This window comes from Taurulus bubalis (genome assembly GCF_910589615.1).
Source record: "Taurulus bubalis genome assembly, chromosome: 3".
Classification (NCBI taxonomy): domain Eukaryota; kingdom Metazoa; phylum Chordata; class Actinopteri; order Perciformes; family Cottidae; genus Taurulus; species Taurulus bubalis.
In genome coordinates, this window is record NC_136591.1 from 33,044,123 (window position 1) to 33,065,093 (window position 20,971).

Consider the following 20,971-nt stretch of genomic DNA (forward strand, 5'->3'; position numbering starts at 1 on the left):
CTCAATGTTAAAGGACACATCTAGCCTGCTGATGTCCCAGCAACTACAATGTTACCGCGTTCATCACCTTGGTGTATGTTGCTCGTTAGCACGAAACACAAAGTATAGCTGAGTCACGGGAACGGCAACATTTTTGGATGGATCGCCGAGGGGTCTCCGCTGTGATTACGAATCATTATTTGGGAGTCGTGAACGGTTTGTGCAGCATTTCACAGCAATTCATCAAACAGTTGTAACGTTCTGTGTCGTGATGATCACAAAAACACCCAGGATGCAGAATTAAAAACTCCACATACACTGTGAAAACATGCACAAACTATGCACACATGCACATTTATAATATGTGTATCCTGGTTCTAAACCAACGAGTATCAACGGTTTGCTGCTACAATCCAAAAACATCTGAACAGTGGAAAGCCCACGTCGATCTAATCCTCGCTGAAGTGAAATGGGACGCCGGAACATTTCTGTATCGAGTTTGTGCTTTCCTGTTCCACACTTTGTAGGAGGATGAATTTGTATTCGTTTGCATTGCTTCTGTAAGTGTTCCTCCTCTCATATATATATTTTGTTGTCTTTGTTCCCTGCTGCAGAATGCAGAAGTTTCCGTGTTTGAGGTGAACATCCGGTTCGTTGGAGGTCTGCTGTCCGCCTACTACCTGTCTGGGAAAGAGGTAAGAAACGTACCGAAGCCCCGTGAGTGGGAAGGGTGCTGGAGATTGAGTGATCGAATGGGTGCTTTCATGTACTCGACATCTTTCGTAATATCCCCTTTTTATAGCTCGCGCAGATTAATGTATCCCATTAGCGGGGGCCAAGATACGCTCTCTTTTTTAGTTCGATACCAATTAGGTTGAACACACAGTGTGTACTTGAAGACGGCCGCCCTGAAATGTTGTTTATCTTAGTTCCTGAATTATGTAGTGGATGCACATTTATATCTATGGGGGCGGGGGGGCGGAACAACTCAATAGACTATCAGTTTCTTTAATTTTTTTTCCTCCACAGGAATGTCCTTGCATGTTGACAAGATCTTTGGTAAAATGAAGGATATTAAAATACTTCTTTTTTTGAAGTAAAAGGGAAAAGAAAGGTGGTACTCCATCGGCTTTGCGTGTAAGACTACGTCCTGATGTGTGAAAATACTCCTTCCAGGCTTGCTTTGTATTCAGGAAAGAGAGACATTCAGCGGGTCTTCTCACTCTCCTCATAGCGGCAGTCTGGCACAATGTGCGAGTGCATATGTGAATCAACTTAGTGACAAGAGGCTGTGAACGTGACTTCATCAAGGGTGTTACATTCACATCCCGTTCCACTCTGCAGAGATTTTCTGTTAATCTCACTTCTCCTTTCTGTCTTTTAATTACACGACTAAAAGACTCTTAATATGTGATAAGACCCAACCAAAGAATTCTTACAATTAAAACCTGGTACCTGCAAAGTATTTTTTTGAAAACAGAAAAGATCTTCAGAGTCTATTTCTGTTTTCTCACGTTCATCTTCACTGCTGTAGCACACACACACACACACACACACACACACAGATAGATAGATAGATAGATAGATAGATAGATAGATAGATAGATAGATAGATAGATAGATAGCTACAGATAGATAGCTACAGATAAACACGGTGTCCTAATCTATAGCATCAAGGTGGCGGTGAGCAAACCAGAAGTTGCGATGCTAAGTGCTTCTTTATTAGCAGTGAGAGTCACACTGGGAGTTCTCCTGCAGCAAAACCCATCTCCAACCTCAATGAGCGCTTCAGCGCTTCCCGACACGCAGAGAATCTGGAGGAGCATTATTTCTGATTTGTCATGGGCTGCACGTTGGGGCTGCGGCTTAATTTTGGCAACGGTGATAATAACACTAACAGGAACAGTAGTTGTTGTCGCTCACGAAAGAAAAGTTGTAAAATGAGAATTGTATTAAGTAAATATTAAGCTGAAGTCTATTATTCAGTCATGATTTTCAGTAACGCCTAAAGTCACAATGTTGAGACCATGTAAAACAAATCCTATAGACTCAAATATCTGTGTCTCTCCACAATCATTTCAAACCTAAACGAATCTTCAAGTGTGCCTTAAATATATTGATTTTGGTTTATATAATGTTTGTTGTTTTGTCTGGCTGAAAGTACGAACCAGAAGAAATCCAGTTTACTCTCACATAAAGACAAGAGAGAAAGAAAAGAAGCACATTTTGATTGGAAAAATTACGATTCATCTGTGAGATCAATGTGAGGGGATCACTGGCTCCGCTTTCTCCATTGTTAGCCATGTGATGAAGTCTCAATCGAGCTTGGTTTGCTCAACCAGCCAATCACACGCCTAAAAACCAGAAGGGCACCCGGAGACCTCCGCCGAGGGCAATGCGCTCCAATATTGAATGACTTGATTCCTTGGGCCGCGCTCCACCCGTCCCAGTTTCAAGACGATCGGGACGAGTAGTTTCTCCGTAGTCCTGCTGACAAATAGGTTAACCGAACCGAAAACACAGCCTCCTTGGCGGACAAAAGAAAGTGAGCGGTGAACAATTTATAACGCGATACAACACCGCAATACAACGCAAACGGCAATACAACAGCTTGTTCAAAAAGACAACACTGCCTGCGGATCATCTGAAGTGTTTGATGAGTGTGAAACGCTGGAGGCCAACTGTGACTCATTATTTCTCAGCAGTCCCTCTGAGTTCACTGTCTTTTTATTGTTTTTATTTGTATGAGAGTCACTCAGTTCGAGATCTCCTCCTGTATTGCACTGGAGCCTTGAGAGGTCGCTCTCTTTCAGCTGAAGGTCAGAGTCCCCTGAATGATAGAGGAGGTAGATTGATGTCTGATTGGTGGCCTCGGAGGACGGGAGGCTGTTGGCGGACAAGATGACTGAATGTTGCCTGTGGTGTGCCTCTGATGGGCCGATGATTTCAGACTCAAAGGCTGCTGGGCGGCGCTGAAGGGGTTTTCTTGTGGTGAAAGAACAAACACCATCGATGCCTGCTGGGTCCAGTGACTTGAAATTCGCTTGTTTTCACCAACCAATCAAAAGGTGGAACTGGGTATATTTGTGTTTGGAAGATAAATTAATTATCCATTACCAAAATAGTTGCTGATTAATTTTGTGTCCATTTACTAATCGTTCAGTTTTCTATGATCGTCATCCATGTTGTTATTATTTCTTTGCTTGAATCTTGTCTTGATTACATGACAGGTGAACCACAATTTGAATGTGCGCACTTAGTCACACCAGTGAAATCCATTATTTTGTTTTTCAGATGAGCACTCAACTTCTATTCTTCTTTCACATGCTGAAGTTCAACATGTAAAACCAGTGCTTTTGGAAGCACACTTCTGATAAAAGCTCTTGCACGTAAAGTGAAGCTCTACTGCAGGTACATTGTGTGTGGCCTGGTATTTAAAAAAAATGGACTAATTGAACACTGGTCAGGCATTATGTAACTCTGCATTTTGGAGTGGGCCTCATCTTTTAGAAGAGACTGTACCTGACCTGCTGAGATGCCCGACCCTCAAACCCAAAGAGGCCACACGGGAGAGAGGGAACAGATTGTATGAGACCTTAGAAACTATTCAGCCCCTTAATGTTTTCTTTGTTCCTCATTCTATTGCTGTCTGAATTGAGAATGGATGCAGACTGCAGACGTATTAAGTGCTTAAATGATTAAAAAAACATTAAACGTCTTAATAATAAAAATATTGCAACCACAAAAGGCCGACGTGTCCTTGAATACACCAAAAACTGCAGGTGCAAACACTGCAAAAAGGTAAATATCTTAAAAGTGTTGATTGTTGAATGGCAGTAACGGGTTTATATTCGAAGCACTGAAAGCATCTGAACGTGTCAGCTGAAGTTGAAGCACTCCAAGTATTTGAAGTGAACGCTGGAAATAGCCAGAGAGGTCACAGTCTACCGCCACACCGTCCTCGGTCTCACCGAGCATCATCTGGTTCTAGTAGTTGTGTTTACAAGTCGAATGTTGGAACTACGGGGAGTTTCTGGTTCAATGAGGATAAGCGATCACGAGGTAAAGGGGTGTTTTGGGACGGGCAGGAGGAGCAGGTCGAGGCGTCACTGTCTCTCTCTGGGTCGGCCCTGGTGTGGCTCTGGCTCAAAGAGAGCCGCGCCTTTTTGATGAAACTTACAGCCGCTACTGGCTGTACGCGCCTCACTGCCGGGCTTTCAACGACCACAGCATGTAACCTCATCCGCTCAGGAAGAGACGGACCGCAAGAAGGTGGGAGGTAAACAATGTACGGAGAGATAAATAAAATGAAAGGTTTTCAGTTCCCTCGCTATCAAAGGGAAGCGCTTCAAGGAGGGAAAGAACAGAGACGGGACAGACGGCAGACGGAGAGAAAGACGGAAAAGGATGTAGGAAGGACGATATTGTCTGGGAAGAGAAGGAGGAAACCTGAAAGAAGTATGGAGGAAGGTGATGATTGACGGAGGAAAGGAATTGAAGAGGAACTAATCTTTATTGTCTATGGTTTTTGCAGTAAGTCCTTTAGTAGCAGTGACAATATAATACTTGTTCGACGTCAATCAAAACTGCAACTTTTTACATCTGCTGCCAGTATGAATTTACTGTTTTGAGTATATTTAAAATAAAAATCCAGTGTGAACAAACTATGTAGTCATAACCTTCGGAGAATAGGTGTGTGGTGTGGATTTAGGATACAGCTAGGACGTTCAACATAACATAAACATTTGGGATTAAGCAAAAAAGGAGTTAAATAAAAAGGGAACTTGAAAGGCCATAATTGAAAAGACGAGTAGAGAGTAAAAATGTGATGCATGTAAACTTAAGATTATCCCCTAATAATGTTATTAATAGTAACTGGTAAATGATGATAGTTTTATATGATCAATATGTATTGATTTTATTCCATCTTGGCAGGTAAACTACAATTGGAAATGCACACTTGAAAAAATCACCGTCCGTTCTCCAAATTCATTTCAGAATGTTGTGTGAGTGTTTGAGTTGAAGTTCAACCTGTCAAACCAGTGCTTCAGAGACAGAGAGAGAACAAAATGGTCAATTTGAAGAAATCAAGGCAGGAAGCAATAAAACATATATGTATAGTCACATTAAACACAATGAAACCCTCTAGTCATTCCTTCATGAAGGGATTGTAATGCGTACAATTCCAACAGATCCTCACTGAAGATCTGCATTAACAATTCCCCGTCATTCATTGTAAGAGGAGGATTTCAGCCTCCATCCAAACCCTTAATTCTGGAATGATTATAATGAACAACAATGCTGATGCTTGATTGTGATGAAAACTAATCCCAATCTCCTTTAGTTGTGTCTGACAGAGTAATCTGGTGCTGGCATGGATGAGTGTCCCAGCTGCCCGCCTCATGCCTCAGAGCCACGCAGATTAAAGGGAAAAACCTGTCACTGGAGAGCCAAAGCAGGGGCTCTATTCTCAGGTGTCTCATGGACCTCCTTCAGACACAGCAATGCAAAGACACGGTGACAAGGGATCTGCAGGGATATTCAATCTGAATTTAAAAAATCAAGGGTTTGAGGAGGAGACAGAATTAGGAGCATGAACTGCAGACGTTATTAATGATCCCATCGTCTGCTTTGACAGAGGCTACAGCTTTTCTTTTTGGTAAAATTCCAGCGAATGACTTTAGTGCTGAGGGTGTCAACACTTTAAATCACAACGGATCCTGCTTCTGTCAGCCCACAGCAGGTACGGCCACGGTCAGGAACAATATGAGCATTAGATTGTTTTTAAATCTGATGTGCCAGCACCTCATTAGTTCCAGTTTGTACAAAGACATCCTCGTGATACGGCTAACTCGGACCTTTCCTACTAATGAAATGATACATGCAAGATGAAATGTCGGAATTTATCAATCATGACGTGCATGAAAAAAGACGGGGAACATATACTTTGCCACTAACTGCTGGTCCGCTGTCTAGTTAGATAATGAATGGCTGTTGGCAGACAGTGCCACTCTATGCGGCGTGCTTTGTAATTGCGGTTGGATTCGTCTGGAGGAACAGAATCTGGCTTTCCTTGCCACTGGACCACTGGACAGATCTACACTTGACTGATTAGTTTTGGCACTCTTTGGTTGTCCCGGGGATTTCCGTGGCGCGAAGAACAGGAATTAGCTGAACTTCCTTCATTCGTTTTCTTTTTATTCGTCAGCGATTACTCAGATGGCACAAGGAGGCTCATGCCAGCGCCGCACGTCTTCGCCAATCCCTTCGGCTAATTGATTGGTTTCCATTGAGCTTGTATTTCCCGAGTTGTGTATTTCACAAACCGTGGCACACTCTTGATCCACAACCAGGCAACCATTCATCTTTCGCCGTTATACTTGGCCTTCATGATAAAAATCATACAATTACTGATTACTAATCCGGTTTTAAAATGGACTGTGAGTGGACTTTTGAAAGGGGTCCTTGAAGTGTTCAGAACTGATTAGGATTCAGTCTCGCCAATGATTCCAGGCTCATTAAAAGACACTAGTGATCCTGCTGCTACTGCTGCAGCCCGATGTGATTAGACTTTGATGAGGTGCCAACCAGGTATGTCAACGTGTTGAGAGGATCTTGTGTGTTGTTTTTCCACTCTCACGTTCATCCGTGTTTCTCTGCAGTCCCGATGTTATTTTTATAGGATAGATCTGACCTCTGTAGTGCTTGATGACACGCGATACCAGAGTCTACAAATTATCGACCACGTAATAATGACTCATTACGACAAGTAAGGCGTTTGTATTATATGATGATGTGCATCTCCCAGTCAATAGCTTGCATTCATAGTCAGTGTAGTCTAAGATAAAAACAAATCAGCATCAAACGCACAAAGAGATGAGCAAAGATCAATGCAGAGAAACCAAGAGGGTGGATTGTGACTGACAGTTTGACAGACAGGTAAACAGTTCTCGCACGGAAGTTTGAGAATCAGCAGGGACTCGAGACACACTCAGGGTTTTGATATCTCGCTGCGCCATATGGCTGACTGGGTGGCAACTCCAGCAGCTGCTCGCTCCTTTACTTCCTTTTCCCACAAGTGCTTTCTTAGGATTTCATGAAAGTAAGGAACAGCCAGATTTGCTTCACTATGTCCAACTTGGCAACAACAACATGTGCATGTGATGTACACATGAATGACCTTTCACCTGGAGGGTTGGGTTTACTAGTGTGAAGCAAGAATGGAACCAGTTGAATGTTTCACGTCAAAACAACTGGAAACAAGTTGCGTGGTGTCCACACTTTCTTCTCGTTAATGTTAACGTGTCATTCATATCGGTTAGCCCTGAGTGAATGAGTGATGAATAACATGAGATTTATCTAACTGTGAGTTTTCTCCAGCCTGGGAATCAGCCCATGGTTTAAAACAAAAAAAGCCTTAATGTGACAAGCCCTGAGAGCCGGCCTCCTCGGTCCACCACCACAGATACAAACTGCTTATAATATGTGTTCACCTCTGGCTCTATATGGAGGTGTTAAAAATACCCATAACCAGCACGCCTCTGGAACTACATAATAATGCTCGTAATGAGTGACCGTGACTCAACAAAAAATACAAATCTCTGTGCAACTACACCAAAGAGCACCAAGAGCACAAGCTGGAATTATAGGAGGGAAAACGGTTTCTGACACATTGAAATGTATTCTGTCTGTTCTGTCTCGGTTGCCCTCATTTGTCCTCAATTAACATGCATCACAATGTAATTAGACAGAGCCGCCAAATAAAGGAAAAAAAAAACACAGAATCTACATGCACATGTGCCTGGAGATCCCAAACCGCATCGGGAGGCTGTGCTGAGAACACCAAATGAGACGTGCGAGGGAATTATCTAAGAGGCATGAAGAAAGAAGAATGTGGGCCAGTGGCTCAGATAAGGGAAGATACAGCATCAAGATAAGACAATGTGTACGACAATAAGTGGATGGCTGGCGTGGAAAGTGTTTTTTACATTGAAGGGAGGAGGAATGACTTCGCAAGATGAGGATTGAGTGAGACGGGAAGCTGCAAGGGAATGGCATGCTGACTCTATCTATATCATCAAAGCTGTTGTCTGTTGTTTTTTTACTTTTGACCTTAAACTGGACATGACCCCTTTTGTTTTTTTTAGAATTTAGAAAATGTAGACTGTGGACTACAGTTAGACTAGAGGTGAAATGCAGCACCAATATTTCTTTGGTGCGGACGTCCAGCGTTCAAAGTATTTTCATCATTACTTTTCAGTGTACATGAATATGTTTCCTCTCTGCAAGGCTGATACTAATCGCGGTAGGACTCAGACAAGAGGCTCCTCTTAATCCTGAGCTTGAACTGAATGTCGGGTGGACCCCTACAGGCAGAATCGCACAAGCACATTCGAGATAACGGACTCACACATGCATGAACAAAGAAGCAGCCAAGAGCAACCCTCAGTGACAGACCAGACCGCCTCCTGAGATCTTGACATTTAACTGCTTGTTTCGTTCGTTCTCGGTTGTATTTATTCTGTGTTCTCGGAGGATGGAGCAAGGCACTTACAAACGGGGTTTGATTTCCGTCAGGACCCGTTATGCTAAAAATACATGCAAGCCAAGCGCAGCTGTAGATTACTTTAGACCTAAAAGCATCCACCAAATGGTGGAATCTTGTATGACTGTCATAAAGGTTTCTTGTTCACAAATATGGACGCAGGGCTTTAACGTATCCCGACAAAATATAGTTCCTCCCCATGTTGAGGATTCCCTTTTTGGATGTTTTCGGTTTTCCTCCCAGAGTGGTTGAACATGCGACTCTGATGAACCGATGACTTCAAAGTGCACATACTGCACACTGGTCCATGTTCATAGACGGGTGACCTGTCGAGAGTGTGGGTAGAGATTGGCTCCAGTCCGCCCATGTTCCTGAAAAGAACTACAAAGGGACTCTGTAGACAGATGGATCTGTGGAAGATTTCCGTCCTTTGCTTCAGTTTTTACCTTGTGAACAATGCAGTTGAAACCCAGGAGGCACCAGATACCCACACTGAGATGTCTAAAAATGGGAGCGTAGGAGTGCGAATGTAATTCAAAAGACCGACAGGAAAAAATTAGCCTGAGGTTTTTTCCCGACGAGGTTTCACAGCGAGTTGAGAAAGCTCTGACTTCTAGAGGTCGATAGTTAAATGCCGGCTCTGTCAACGAGATGTAGATGCAATCAGACTATACAGTATATACATGATGATGAATTTATTCCGGGAAAACAACAGTCTGACATAACGCCCACTTCACGCCGCGATTGGCCAGCTGTATGCAGAGATTTTGAACTCCCCTCTCTCTTCATTTGTTACACAACTATTTATTTGTGTGCACAACCAAATGAGTGTTTTCTACGAGAGACTCTCTGCAAATGTGCACTGTCACCCCCCATATCACACCTTTTGTACGGATCGACTACGGTCTGTTACAAATGATGATTTCACAATTTCTATGGATTTGATAGCGATGGATGGGTCCCTCTATATGAAGCTATTTAACCAACTTTCTATCAACGCCTGGCTCCGATACAAACGCACTCTCTCACTCATCGACACATAGCCGCCCAGAGTCTAATCCCATCTCGGACCTCTGGCTCCACAGGTCAGCACAACGACCTGCACTCCTGATCACTGAAAGCTTAGCCAAATACACACACACAAATACGGGCACACACACACATGTCGCAGCGCGTTGGGCGGAGCCGACGGAAAGCTATCCGCAGGAAATCCCATTCAGTCGGTGAGAAAATTGGCTTTGCTGGAGGGACAAAAAGAGAAAAACAACCGCCCCCATCCCTTTGCCCCTCTGGGCCATCTCTGCTATCCTCCTGCAGTGCCCGCGTAAAGCGCCTTACACACACACACGGCCAAGTAAAGGTTATTTACCAGCCGTGGAGAATGAATTTTCTGGATATCTATCTTAATCTCTTTTTATACTGGTCTAATCTGTTCTGAGGAGAAGGGAGCAGGGCTACAGATGGAAGGAGAAGGATTGAGGACAGAGGAGGAAATGGTTTGGTCTGACCAACGTGACGCACACAGTCACTCCGTCCTTTATTGCTGAGTTTATTGTCGAGTAGTGAAAACTTTGCGGAGCACGATGTAAAACACTGTAGCGGCAGCAACAACGGAGTCGCTGCATGTTCGCGAGTCACTTGTACCGGTGCATGATGGGAGGTTTTCCCTACAATAATAATTTCATAGAGATGTTTTTCACTGTAAAATGCACTGAACTGTGGTATAAACATATCCTATGACTTGAAAAACATGAGTGAATGAACAATGTTAGACTGATTACAAAATTACAAAAAATACTTGAATGAACAGCATTATTGTTCCACTTCTTTCAGAGTATATGGTGAAATACGCCCTTGATGTTATCCTACCGTAGGGCTCAATATAATGTATTCAAATTGCTGGGTTGGTCTGAGAAGTTTTTTAAAAAAGAAGGAAAAAAAACAAACAAATGTTTCACGATGTGCAGGAGGAGAAAGGGGAAAAATCCTCAACTTTAAGTGAGAAATGTCCAGAAATCAATAAATCGTTTCGGCACCACCCACCCACCGTTATATTTCCATGCCAGAAATGAAATTCATTTAAATAGTGTGGATTGAAGTGATGAACATAAAAAAAATCAGCTGGTTTAATTAAAGGAGTACAAGGTGACCTGTGTCTCAATTATTATTAATATTGAAATAAGCAAAGGCTGGTGTTTGTAGTGTCCCCACAACAGTACAAAGCCCATATCACAGTAGCTTCAAAGAGTAAATCCAGTCTAATATAGAGCTTTGTACTCCTAGAGCCAGGGGAAAGTCTGTCTGCAGAGGCCGCAATGAACAACTCACTGTCGGGGTTTATTCTGTGCTGCTGTTGAAACACGACCAACTAAATATGAATGAAAGAAAAAAAGACGCTGACAAAGCTAGGGACAGTCAGGGAGTTTGTATGGAAACTGGGAATACGCAATACATACCACGTTGTAAAAGCTACCGACGTAATTTAGCAATGCAAATACAGCAGTGTATTATCAAATATCTCCATCATTGTGTGTGTTTAGTGGTTGTAGACTGTTTTAATTAATTGTTGTGTGTCATAAGTCACACACTTCAGACATACGTGAAAGGTAGACTGGTCACGCAGTGCTTTGAGGCTGTGCACTTGCAAAACTGCCACAAGGTTGTATTTCCTTCTGAGGCTGACCAAAACTACTTTTAGATAAGAAACTCTGCTCAGTGGATCAGTAGACGGAGATGGAAGAGACACACACACACACACACACACACACACACACACACACACACACACACACACACACACACACACACACACACACACACACACACACACAGGTTTGATATTGGAAAGGTCATGCAGAGATTACATTGATTGGATCACTGATCACACAAGGCCATAAAAGGGAACAGCAATTAAATGGAGCGAGAGACATTTTGCTGCATGTGAACGTGCGTATGTTTAAATATGTCGCACTCTTCTACCGTTTTTTTTTTTTTAAACTATTTTGTGATACGGCTGGATTAGGATAATGGCCACTCACACGACAGTTAACAATGATGACGCTGTACCGACCGACCCACCCTACGGTTCCCACCTCTGTCAGCTCTTTTGCCGTTAGTTACACTGTTTGTGCTGCGAGCACAACTCAGCCGCCGCCATGTTGAGAGCCATGTGGAGGCAATAGATATGCTCTGAATTCTGTATTCTGCACCTTTTGAGAAACAAGAATAAAATGTCACCAACAAACAATTAAACTACAATAAGCAGGACATATGTAATGAAACGTGTTAACCCCCTGACCCTGAAGGCACCTTGGAATCAGCTTAAATTTAATATTTTTATCTCAAACGCACAATTCCATGCATTGGCTGATGCCTCGGTTATACTCCCAAACACACACGCACAGCTTCGGACACAACGAATATATTGTGCAAATATATACAGTATATATACATTTCCAGATGTGTTGTGATCATTTGAGTCCTTTCAGTATATTTCCAGATTGTAGTGTGGATTGTTCATTGTAACACTTAACCTGATCCTCATGTATTACTGCTTTGCAGATTGTTTATGACGTGGTTGTAAAGCAGTTGTTTCCCAATTTTTGCTCCAAAAACATCTCAAAATTGCCCATATTTAAATCAGCGAGATCCAGACTGCACACAGCACACATGCTATCAGAGTAATAACATTTGTGTCATGACGGATAAAGTCTTGAGGATTACGATGTTAGAGCTGTCTATTCTTATCCGCTAGAACAGCTTTTGAACGGGGTAACAGTGTAGTTGACCTTTTTTTTTAAAGAAAAAAGAAATCCAAGGTTTTTTTTGTGTGTATTTCCTTTGTTATGCATAAATCAAATGAATCTGAGTTCAGCACAAGGTTAGTAGCGTCATAAGACTTCCACTTGCTTTTACACAGCCCATTAACAATTAATTTCCTGATTTCCTTATTCAGTCTCTTTGTGTGTAGTTGGAGAGCTTTCGGTGGATACAGTACGTTCTCTCTGAAATATGCTGGCTTTGACAGCTACCATTATATGCATCTTTAATATCTACAATATGGCTTTTCAAACAGATACCTTGAATCATCTGCCACAATGGTCCAATGAAAGCGTTTTCAGTCCAGTTTGTACCGAGTGGTGCTAAATGATATTGAACGCAAAGTTACATTTTAGTCAGGATGTACACTCACTCACGTACAAAACCACCCTCTGCAGCTGCAGTACGGCTTCCAGTAATGTAGTTTTTCATTTCGATAGAATTTGGCTAGTTGCACCTAATCTCATTGGCCATGTCAGTGCCCATAGGCCCTGTTCATGATGTAATGGGATTAGCCTACTGAGCAGACCGCAAATGGGCCTGTAATAATCCACGTTGTGTTATACACACACACACACACACACACACACACACACACACACACACACACACACACACACACACACACACACACCGCTTTCAATCCTGGTTATCTGTGCGTCTATGGCCATGTGTGGTATTCCCTTCGCACCAGTCGGTTGCATTGTCCCTGCAGTCCATAATTGGTACACACTCCTTAACTACATTCTGTCTCAAAGACACGCACAGCCAGAAACACACCGCCTCCCACAGCAGTAGACTGCTTGACAGGGAGAAAATTGGTTTGGTCAACAGGGTCACACATGGGCTGAGCCCTCCTTCTTTCCCGTTGCTTACCAAAGCCTTTATCACGATTTTGTGTGTGTGTGTGTGTGTGTGTGTGTGTGTTCCAGACTTTGTACCCTCCTAAGTAGCTACTATACACACACTCGGTCAGAAGAGGAACCAAGCCGTTCCTCCCGCCTTGCTTTGACAGACTGTAATTGCCACAGCACACTCTGCTTTATTTTCCCCTCTCTCCCCTTTTGTCCTGTATCTTTAAACACACACACACACAGGGCAGGAGTCCATATTGGTACATATAAGTCATTCATGCTGTGTACCATTTGAATCGCAAACAAACCCCAAAAAACGACAGAAGGGAAGAAGCGGTGCTGTGTTCAGGGCCACCAAAGGAGAGGATTTGTTCACGAGTCCAGCACAACACTCCTCCAGGACCTTCTTCTTTCGGGCTGCAATAGAATGCCGAGTCCTAAAACACAGAAATGAGTCCATGTTTTTAGCACTTCTGGTTGCCTGGTCTCGAACGGGGCTTTGGTTAATAAGGTCTGTGGTGAACAGGAGCTGAAGAGATTCTCATGTTTTGTTCTACCCCTCTTGTGAATTCTGAAGCTTTGACGTGTCTAGAGAAAGGCGGTTGCTAACAAGTGGCTGAACGAACACAAGTCCGTTTCTACAATTTCGTTATGTTTATCTTCTCACTAACGCCACCGTGGTGCAGTACGCCTGACTGACTTCTTCATATTTAAGCTTCAAAAGTCATGTTTTTAAGATTATCCTGCTGAACAAAACATGTATCATAAACTTGTGTTTGCCACAAAGCTTTTTTTTTGTGTGTGTGTGCATCAATTCAAAATCCAATGGAAGCATTCCATTTAACTTTGTTTTGTCGAGTGAACCAGAGCGACGCTATTCCGGGTTGGCTTACAAAAATACGTCATCCATGCCGCACACTTGACAGCATCATATCTGCATCTGTATCTGAACATCTTTCCTTGAGTGGAAGAATAGCATAAAAACTCAACAAGGCTAACTTGCTCCTGGATTAAAGCTAGAAGCCTGAAGAAGAGCAGCTGTACGGCCATAACTAGTGTCTTTTTAACAATTAAACATGTAGGCATGTAATATGTGACTGTTGACAGGTGACGTTTATCACCAGAAGTAAGAGTAACTCTTCTCCATGAGGATGATATTGAAATGTTCGCCCCTCCCCTCCGTCCTGACAATTTCTGGCCATGTCAATTTCATGATCCAGCATTTATCACTCAGGACTGAAACTGTCGCTCCAAAAGTGGTAAAGTAACAGGAAGATGATGTTTTAGAGGCCTTACATCTCTTCTTTTGTACATGGATTACACCGGAATTGCTACATTACAAAAAAATATATTTTTCCTGTTCATTTTGAAGATTCTTTTTATTTTATTTACGAAATCGCTGTTATGCGATTTTAGTATTTGATTGATAAATAACAATTCAGTAAATATATATCTATGTATTTATTTAGTTTCAATGTGTTTTTTCAACAAGAAAGTAACTTTTAAATCAAGTCTGTTGTTGCCTTCCACATACAATAACAATCCCAATCACTTCTACAGAAGAGTACAGCTTAATAATTAAACTCTGGTTTGAGTCCAGTACTCCGCACCGGCGGATACCCAGAGCCCAGGTATCATTTATTCACTGAGTTTGGTGGATGATTTATTTCGTTTTTTTTGTGTGTGAGCCACAGGACAGACAAAGGTGGTGGGGGTGCGCAAAAACAATTTAAATGTTTTAATATCTGAAATATTATCAGAGTGCCTCAGTCCTTCTAAAAGCAGCACACGATATCTTTCAACTACAGAATAAGACGTGTGCAGTGAAGGATTAAAGAGTTTCAGAGCTCAAAGAAAAAGCGGCTTTAGGCTGGAACAAAACAAAAAAGCTGCCATGTTAGTTTTTGCCATCTTCTTATCTTCCCTTGTAGTTGTGAGTTGTGTGTAGATTTGTGAGAAAACACATAAAAAGGGTCTTTCACAGAAATCCTGTTCCAGCATCGATGCTGCAGCAGGTGAAGAGGCAGCAGCGTGGTGTGAAAATGATGCACTCTGCTTTAGCATAGCATTTGCATTCTTAAGATAAACGTAGCTGCAGTATTTTTATCCCGATGATGCAACACTCGGGGCGAGTGGCGGGAAGTAAGACCACTTCCTGTTTCGCACCAGCAGTCGGTGTTTATGTTCCTGTGATTTATTCATGACCTTTTGTCTTTTACACTCGGCAGGGCCCTTAAAGGGACACTGCGCTGTTTTCTTGACTACATTCTTTGAATGCATTACAGACCGTCATTTGTGGAAATCATGGAACATTCTCTTTTGGAGTATCTGGGGACACCGTGGGTGATATTATTAAACCCACTGTGTATGCATATAGGTCCAGGGAGTGTGTTGATCGGCAGCGGTTATTATTAGAAACACTGAAATGTTCACATCTGGCTTTGTTCCTTCTTCCTGTCAGCTGGCCTGAAGGGAGTCAGGCTGCTTCAGAGACCTCGCTCTCGTTGGACCATATCTCACCTCTGCAAGGGAGATAAGGCAAATAAGCAATTTGCCTTGTTAATATACTCTCACACTCACACACACACACACTCTGAGTGACAGAACAAGAGTCTCTCCCTCCGCTCTCACATTTGAGTCACCGCGCTGCTATCTAATCGCAGATTAGCGGTTGACTCTGGCATGCCTTTTGTTCGCCTTTCTCTCCGCTCATATCTCGAACTTGTTCGCCTGTCATTCATCCTCTTGTCTTTTTTATTTTTTGTCTTTTTTTACATTTTTGTATCTTATTTTCTAATCCGGTCATTTCTCCTCTGTTTGTGCGCGTTGAATACATGTTTTGTTTTGTTGTGTTTCATTTTGTCCTAAAAATAATGAAAAGGTGCTTCTTTTTGTGTGTGTTTGCCTCTGACAAAAGGGATTAGATTAGTTGCAGACGGCATGTATTGTCGAGTGAATCATTACTGCATCAGAGGTGGCTGTGGTTTAGTGAGTTTGCAAATAAGAAGGTGGCTCCAGTGGCGTCCTGATGGCCGCTGAATGCCCATTTTGAAAACCAATGCCGGTAACAAACGTGTTTTGCCAGTGCACTCCACGCAGCCCCGTGTTGTAGGTCTGCCTCAAGGCTTTTGGACAAAAAAGTTCCGGCAAATGCTTTGATTAAAAAGCTATCGACCCAAACGGCTTCCCTTTTTTCCCCGCTGCACTGACTGGATGTGATGAATGTCGGCGTGGCGCACTCTTTTAGTACTTTTTTAAATTGCAGCTCCAGCTTCCGTGCCATAAATGTGGCATTCAAATGTAGCTGTCCTTTGCTCTGCTCAGCGGCACGAAAAGACCAAGAGTTTCCTTGGGCGAGGCTACAGGGGTATTGTTAAAAACACATGAGTGAGCCACGGCTCTTTCATTACCATAAAATGTGGCCATGTATTTCCCATAAACGCTAATTAGTGCTCCACATGTGTATTAACCTCTACTACAAACAGTCCCCAACTAACGAAAGAGGAATATCTTCATTAGGGAAGACTGGGTTTAAAGCTGAAAGTGGGGAAAGTGTCAGACGAACTAATGCTAAGTACTTTTTGGGGCTCTTCTCATTGATTTTGTGCCTCCTCCGTCTCCTCGCCCCTTGAGCTCGGCGACTTGAGACCCTAAAATCGATCTCAGCGTTCCATCCTAGAATTCAGGAGGTCTTAGCGAGGATACACCGGTGTATTCTCTGCGTAAGTCTTTTCCGGCAGCCCGTGAGGAGGGCCGAGCCAGCCGACACCCGATGGAGAGATGTGGCCCCCCACGTCGTATTGAACTGAAGCTTGCTTTGAAATGACTCCACCGAGGCAAATGTGTCTTATTTTGTGAAAATGTCTGTTGCCACAACTCCTCTTTCCGCCTCGCTTCCTCTGCTCGCATCCCTTTTCACATGGACTCAGCTGGCTCCAGACGCAGATCTCTATGGGTCGGGCCCGACCGTGTCCGTAATGTCACATCTGTCCTGGCAGACAAAAATAATCTAGATTCGGTCGGGTGAAAGTGCGGCGTGCCCCGCGGCTCTCTCCTCAATATTAATGCCCAGCGTCGAATGCCTCCAAACTCCTCACCAGGCACCTCACTGCTCTATGGGACTTACAGTCCAATTACATCAGCTATCAGCCAGGATTGGTTATCAGGCCTGTGTGTGTGTGTGTGTGTGTGTGTGTGTGTGTGTGTGTGTGTGTGTGTGTGTGTGTGTGTGTGTGTGTGTGTGTGTGTGTACGTATGTATGTATGTGCATCTGCAGTCCCTTATGTCTTTTTGATGTCCGACTGGTGCTTTTAAGGGCTGACACAGCGGCCCGTCTTTCTAACATGTCTAACCTGGCTTTGAAAGAGAAGGAAAAGTGTGTGTGTGTGTGTGTGTGCCATCTAGCTGTGGAGATCTGAGAGTTTTTTTTGTCCTTTTTTTCCCTTCCTGCAGACAGCACTGTGACAGGTAGCTTTGTTTAACACTTGTGCTGCACGCCGCCTTAAAGGTCTTTGTTCTCCACTCAGCTTGTCTGTCTGACTGCCTAACAGCCCCTGTTTTTTAATTTTTCACACAACAATAGTTCTTTGTTTTTCTCTTTATTTATTCATTTATTTTGAACAAATGTACCTGTTTCATTGTCTCTGTCTGCCGCCTTGTCTGTGTTGCACGTTTGTAATTTATTAAAATGCAAACGTGCAAGCACCTTTGCATTCTCACTGACTGTGGACGAAACCTGTAACAAGTTGTCCTGACCTGGTTCACGCTCGCCGCGCTCATCAACCGTGCTTTTATCGGTAGCAGATAGCGGTTAAATATTATATAAACACACTGTACCCACCTGCTCAGCGCCGAGCAACAGAGAAACAAAGTTCTCGACGAGCCGGAGAAATATAGTGGAACATTTAGCAGCTAAATACACTGATAATTTGGGTATGTGGTGGAGACCAAAACCGAGCTGAAACCAGAGCGAATACTGTTCTTAAATTCATCAGGAAAGCTCTCCCTGTCACTCTGTTTCTGTTTTTAATCTAGACTCAAGGCACTTGCAATCAACTGCATTATTGTTGTTTGAGTTTTTTCTCCGTCTGCTGCTTGTCTAAATAGGCAACTGATGTGAAGAAGTTCACCATATTAACTTTATATGGTGATACTGTTGTAATGTTGTGGTAACGGCTCATTCTGCGGCCTCAAAGTGGCTTGGAAAGTTAACAAATAATATACCTAGTTTATTCACATGATATAACGTGCTGTTCCGAGTGAAAGCATGTATCCTATTCTTACACATAAAGAAATATTATTTTTCTCATGAACAATATATTTCCAAAATTCTGAAAGCCTTAAAGTATTTGAATCGGTTGCTGTGTTTTTTATTCTTTGTACCTGTAGTAATAATGGACTGATACCGGAGACATGCTTCTGAAAGAGATTTCACACAAAGCAGGTGTGCTGGATTCACTAACAAAGCAACACAAAACTTACAGTAATGTTCAGAACGTTCCACTTTGCTCTTATGTTGCACACAGAGGGTTTTATTCATGAGTTTCACTCGCATGTTGCTACCTCGCCATTCCCATCAGTCAGTTGAAGTAACAATTAAGTGTTATAGCTGTGACAAAATCTCTTTCTTGCGCACACACTGATTATATCCTTTTTGGCTTGACATGCTTGTGTTGACAATTGAAAGTAAATTCCTCAGAGCTGTTGTGTTTTCAAAACAGCCCAAAGGCAGAGACATTACATTCTTTAAGCCATATTGATTTTGTTGCCTTTTGTCTAAATTTACCAGTCGTCTGCGTCCAAACAAAAACCGTTCTCTTAGACTCAATCTGTCACTTGTAAATTCTTCCTCTATAAAAGCCGCTTGTGTTTTTTGTCGGCACATGTTTTGAAGATACAAAAAAGGCAAAAACTCACCGAGTGATAACTTCCTGGCTGTGTAGACTGTTTTAGTAGATTTCAATGAGATATTAATACACACACACATGCAGTAACTTATAAAATTGGTTGGAAAAGCCATTGCAGAGATGACCCACACATCCACCTTTTTATCAACTATGTCTAAAAGGGCGACCCGTAGTTACACGTAGTTTTTGTTTTTTAAATCTGTGCAATTATTTGGTCTTTCACACAGAATGGGAATATTGCGAGGCAAAGTCGTGAATCTTTTTGTATGGAACAGGTTAGATTTTTCTGAGCGTTTACACCTCGAATAAAGGCATCAACCCATCGCCGTATCCAAGCGTACGCTGTGGTGTACAACATGAACGAACAAGACACGTTTCTTTATTTGAGGCATTTCTGTGTGGTTTATTCGTCATGCCCCCGGTTTGCAAAGGCCTTTTAGACTTGAGAGCTACATTTTTTTTTCCTTTAACAAGAAGGCCTCATCTACAGACCTTTTGCAGTGACTGACATTTAGAACCAAAATCGTCACTTTTTTAAAGTTTGGATTAATTTCCTGCCTTTTTTTGAAAATGAGGTCTGTTACTGATTGGTCACGAAACTGATTTAAACGCGCATCAACCCAGGTTACCTAACCTCTCCTGCCAGCTCTTCACAACCTGCGTGTGAAACGCACCAAATAAGATACGGGGGCGATGCTGTGATGCAGGTTTGGGTCTGTTTTAGCTTTGCCAGGTGGGGGGGAGGAGTCTTTGGCCTTGTTGAACTATTTAAGTGAATATTTGACATTTTCCTTCAGATTGAAAGCCTTCCAGCTCAGGATTGTTGTCTGACAACACGGACTCTCCACTGGGACACTTGAATGGCACTTCACTCCCTCTCTCCTTCCACCGTACACTCATTCACTCGTCTTTCTCATTTCCACTTAAAGTCCGTTGTTTCAGGAGGTATATTCTCCTGAAATATTCATTATTGTTAGCATCAGTTCATTGACTGTGGGCTATATTTGTGGCTCTACCCTTCTGGATAACTCCCAGTATGACGGCAGAAGTGGCCTTCTTGGAGTTGTTTGAAACTAAAATGTTTCAGTGGACTGAAGACATCGTTCCTAACTATATGGTAATCTGAATGCTTTTTTATTCTGGAGGTTTCATCTCATCGACCGATCATCAAACCGTTTCTAGGAGGTTAACTGAGGAGTACTGAGCAGGAAAACCTTTCATTATTTCAGCTTTCTTTGATCCCGAATGTGTCGGCTTCCATTTTGTCATTGTCTGATAATTATGTTTCCATCGCAACTGCTTCCAAGCCCATGAGTTCGGCGTCTCTGGCTCCTGACCACTCACACTTATTACCAGCGAGCTTCGCCACGCATCCATTTTTCTTGCGCTGTGGAGGAGTTTCAGGTGAGGTTTCAAATGCTCCTGTGCCTCCCGTCCAAAATAATTTTCTTCATCACGGAGGAAAAATCGTTTTCCATCGTACTTTTTTCCCCATACGCAAATTCCCACCGCAATCCTCCTCTCGAGCTGCTCGGCCGGAGCGCACAGGTGTAGTTTTCTGTTTTGTCAGCCTTTTTTTTTTCTCTCCAATTTTTTTCCCACACACACACAAAGATCGAATCAAAGGCGAGCCAGGAAGCACAAAAATCCAATCACGAGTGGCCACACGAGATGCATTTGAGATGCATCTAAATGTCAGGTGTGCAACTGCAATCTGTCTCAGCTGGATCGAGACACAATTTGGATATGAGGTGTTCGCTCTGAAGAGATTCCCACTCTCCCACCTGACCGGACGCCTAATTGCACACTCGCGCTGCAAGAGAACGTGCAAGTTCCCGTGGCTTTGAGGTTCAGACGTCCAACTGCTA

General features: G+C 42.9%; 1 protein-coding gene across 1 annotated transcript in view; it reads left to right on the top strand.

Moving 5' to 3' along the window:
* man1a1 (mannosidase, alpha, class 1A, member 1) overlaps window positions 1–20,971 on the top strand; it is a gene marked incomplete at both ends in the record, with an annotated part of 112,222 nt that overhangs the window by 55,286 nt on the left and 35,965 nt on the right. The window contains one exon of the mRNA XM_079216299.1: window positions 594–674. Coding sequence (XP_079072425.1) covers window positions 594–674 — 81 coding nt within the window. The remainder of the gene's footprint in view (window positions 1–593; window positions 675–20,971) is intronic.